Raw genomic sequence first — 3,403 nt, 5'->3', positions numbered from 1 at the left:
AGGCTAGTGGATTATTCGCAAAGCTCAACAGAGGCGGTCAACATAAGACGTGGACATAGTACTCTTTGTCTGCAGCTATGCATCAACAAAACATCCTTGCTCAGAGCTTTATTATTTTAAATCAAACACGTGTAGCCATTTTTCAAGAATGTTTGTTTTCAGTGAATGAATTAACTTCGAATTTTTGTTTAGCTAGTTCCGGTTTAAATTGTATAAATATAAGATCGCTCTCCACTCTTCATCATTCTACTGAAGACGATAAAATATCAAGGAACCTTAAAACAAGAAAGTGAGGATCTGCGTCAAATTATCATAGAGAAAATCGTCAAAATGGCAACAACGGTAAATATAAGAAAATTATATAATCATTTCTCTATTTTCTTTTTTTATTTCCTTTAATCATGGCATATTAATTATTTATATTTTTTCAAGAAAGATTATGCTTCACTCGCACTTTGGACGGTTCCACATTTTTTTGGTGGTAATTTCAAATCGTTTACACGATGGTCAATCTTGTTTGAATTGTTGCATTTCTTTAATTTTATGTTTCATAACGTTTTTGATGTACAAAATGTATTTACTTTGCTGTTGTTGTGGAAATGAATATAATTCTTTAGCCCCTGGCAGCTTACATCAATCATGAGACTTAATAGTTTTTTAGGGGCAGTGATAATAATTCAATAGATTCATAATACTTGAATATTCTGTCCACCCACCCATGGTGACAGCGTTAAAATATTATAATACACAACCTTTACTGGAATATATTCAACCGTGAATTATACATTCGTCATACACGGGAAGGGGAAGGGGGGGGGTTGGGGCTTTAGGATTTTTCATGTTCAAAGCATGCGTTTAATCTACCTTAGTATATACATGGTATTTTTCATTTCTTTACCCTTTTCAGATGAAGCTGGTCATCTCACTGTGTCTTCTGTCAGTATCATGTATTTGCCTCTCAGAAGCCTTCAGTAAGTACATCAACAAGGGGCGAAATCCCCCTGCCCCCACTTTTCGTGCAATAAATTTTCATGATCACGTGCGAAAATGTTGCAGAGATGATTCATGAATAATTCTTTTCATGTCAAATTATATTTCAAGAAAAAAACACCATTGAAAAAAGACAGAAAATATAATTACATAAGACATGCTAAAAAGTATTAAACATTTGTTTAAAAAAATATTAATCGAACGTTTTTTTTTCTGAATTCAGTCGATGAGAATCTAACAAATAGTGTTTGTGCAAAAAAAGACGTTAAAATAGGTTAAGAAGCTTGAAAAGATAATATTTATGATCCACATTACTGTAATTCACTCATAATACAATCATAATTGGTTTCTTTTATGTATGTTGATGATATGAGTGCCAGATCTTACATTCATACGATCGTACGTTCGATGCACGAGATCTATTAACAATTAATTAATAAATAACAAAAATCTGATTTTATTACTGCTTACATTACTACTACTATAACTTAGCCTACTCCAACCACTCCTTTTATTTTTGTATTCATTTTCTGGCAATTGCCCCCCTATTCATGTCTTTATATTCTCCGACAATAACACAACGAACATCACGAACCATATCTTTCCTTTTTAGAATTGAGTGTCAACGAGCATCTTATCAAGTCTTGTCCTGGATACATGGAGAAGAAACGAGGCGAAGGTTACCGCTGCGACTCCGAGGTCATCGATCACGTCCACGACTACGCCGAACAGTTCGAAATGGCAGGCTACGACGGTGACATCGTTGAAGACTACCTCGACATGGCCAATAATGGCGGCATTTGCTACATGAAAGATTCCAAACCAGAGATTGTTAAGGGTGACTGTGCGGCCATGGAGCTGGTTTGCAGTGAATATGAACCTCAGGTCGTCGACTTCTGCTCCAGTGAGTGTCCTATTTTTTCGTTTCATATTCTATTATTTTTAAATCCGGAACAAAAATGAAAAAAAAAATATATAAACCATGGTCATAATAATATTAATGAACTCTTGAAATTGAAACAATAATGCGAGATTATATAACTAATCCTAACAATGATAACAACAATAAAATAATGATGGAAATTCTAAGTATAAATAATGCTAGTAATATTGATGATGCTGTTGCTGATGATAATAATGATAATTGGCATTTATATAGCGCTTTATCAATCTACGACCGTTCCAAGCGCTTCACAATTATCATTACCCGGTCACTGGATCATAGCATTTCAAGCAATCTGTAAGGCCATGTAGGCACACACTTGCTAAACCAACGGTTGTTTCCTACCGTGTGGATTGACGCCTCGCCAAAAGACACTAGGCCATGGTGGGATTCAAACGCACGACCATCTGATTACAGGGCGAGAGTCAGAACAGCTACACCACGGCGCTTCGACATTGATGATGACAATGATCATAATAATAATAATAATAGCAATAGTATTAATGATGATGATAAAACACAGAATAACATATACGTCTCATTCAAGATTCTAAAGTTTGAATTGTGTTTCAGCAAAATGAACATTGAGTTTGACAAAACAAAGGCACGAATTTTCAGTAAAAAAATAAATCGATCAGTCCATAAAAAATACAAAGGGAGCTTAATATCAATGAGGATTCTATAAACATCTTCCAATAACGAAGAAATAAGCTATCACTTAATTACATCACCACTGAGTTTCCAATGCTTTATTTGTTCTCCCTTATAATGTTGCAGAACTCAGAAAACAATCAAAGGCAACGACAGCACCCACCACTACAACGGAGCCTACCACTGAGGGGGCAGAGGGACCAGAGATCGAGTTCCCCACCCCAGCCGGACGGGCTAAAGCCTTCCAGTAAAGACACTTATTCCTTCATCAATCAGTCCTGGGTCCTTGGATGAATCGTCTTTGAATAGCAAGATCCTGATTGACAACTGTCTTGCGTTTGAGTGCAATTTAACAATATTGTTTATATTTTTGGTTTTTATAAGATATTGCAGTAGAGTATTATTCTGATTGGATACTCTTATTCGCAATATGGATAATTAATGTTTGAAAATGATGTATGTTTGTATATTTTGGTATTGATCGTTACACGACATCGGCATTAAAAGGTTACCTAGTTTAAAACATAGAAAAGTGTACGTTTTATATTTGTATGATTATTTCGCTTGTTACAAAAGAATGTGAAAGACGCCGCACTGGTAGTCGTTGAATCATGGGGCATGCAGGAAACTCGGGTGGAAGAAAGAGACTTACAAAAGGAGAATTAACAAGCAATACAGATATTTTATGCAGAGCTAAGGGAAGAACAAACTGAAGTGAAAAGAAGCAGGTTAGGATCAGTGCATATGGGGGTGTCTAGGAGAGGGAAAGAGAGAAGGGAAGCAAGAAATAGAGAGAGAGAGAGATAGAGAGAGAGCACA

General features: G+C 35.7%; 1 protein-coding gene across 1 annotated transcript; it reads left to right on the top strand.

Moving 5' to 3' along the window:
- Positions 1-235: 235 nt before the first annotated feature.
- On the top strand, positions 236-3,110 carry LOC121409566. Its single transcript, XM_041601478.1, has 4 exons — positions 236-342; positions 908-971; positions 1,604-1,894; positions 2,711-3,110. The coding sequence occupies exons 1-4, from the start codon at positions 331-333 to the stop codon at positions 2,833-2,835; spliced, it is 492 nt and encodes a 163-aa protein (XP_041457412.1). The 5' UTR covers positions 236-330; the 3' UTR covers positions 2,836-3,110.
- The last annotated feature ends 293 nt before the right edge of the window (positions 3,111-3,403 follow it).

The sequence above is a fragment of the Lytechinus variegatus genome, chromosome 2 (assembly GCF_018143015.1).
Source record: "Lytechinus variegatus isolate NC3 chromosome 2, Lvar_3.0, whole genome shotgun sequence".
NCBI lineage: Eukaryota > Metazoa > Echinodermata > Echinoidea > Temnopleuroida > Toxopneustidae > Lytechinus > Lytechinus variegatus.
This window is presented reverse-complemented; position numbering and strand designations above follow the sequence as displayed.

What these genes read in the sequence shown, in the direction of transcription:
- LOC121409566 (XM_041601478.1), top strand. An exon ending in TTGCCTCTCAGAAGCCTTCA is followed by an intron (nt 972 to 1,603) that starts GTAAGTACATCA and finishes TTTCCTTTTTAG; the next exon opens with AATTGAGTGTCAACGAGCAT. An exon ending in GGTCGTCGACTTCTGCTCCA is followed by an intron (nt 1,895 to 2,710) that starts GTGAGTGTCCTA and finishes ATAATGTTGCAG; the next exon opens with AACTCAGAAAACAATCAAAG.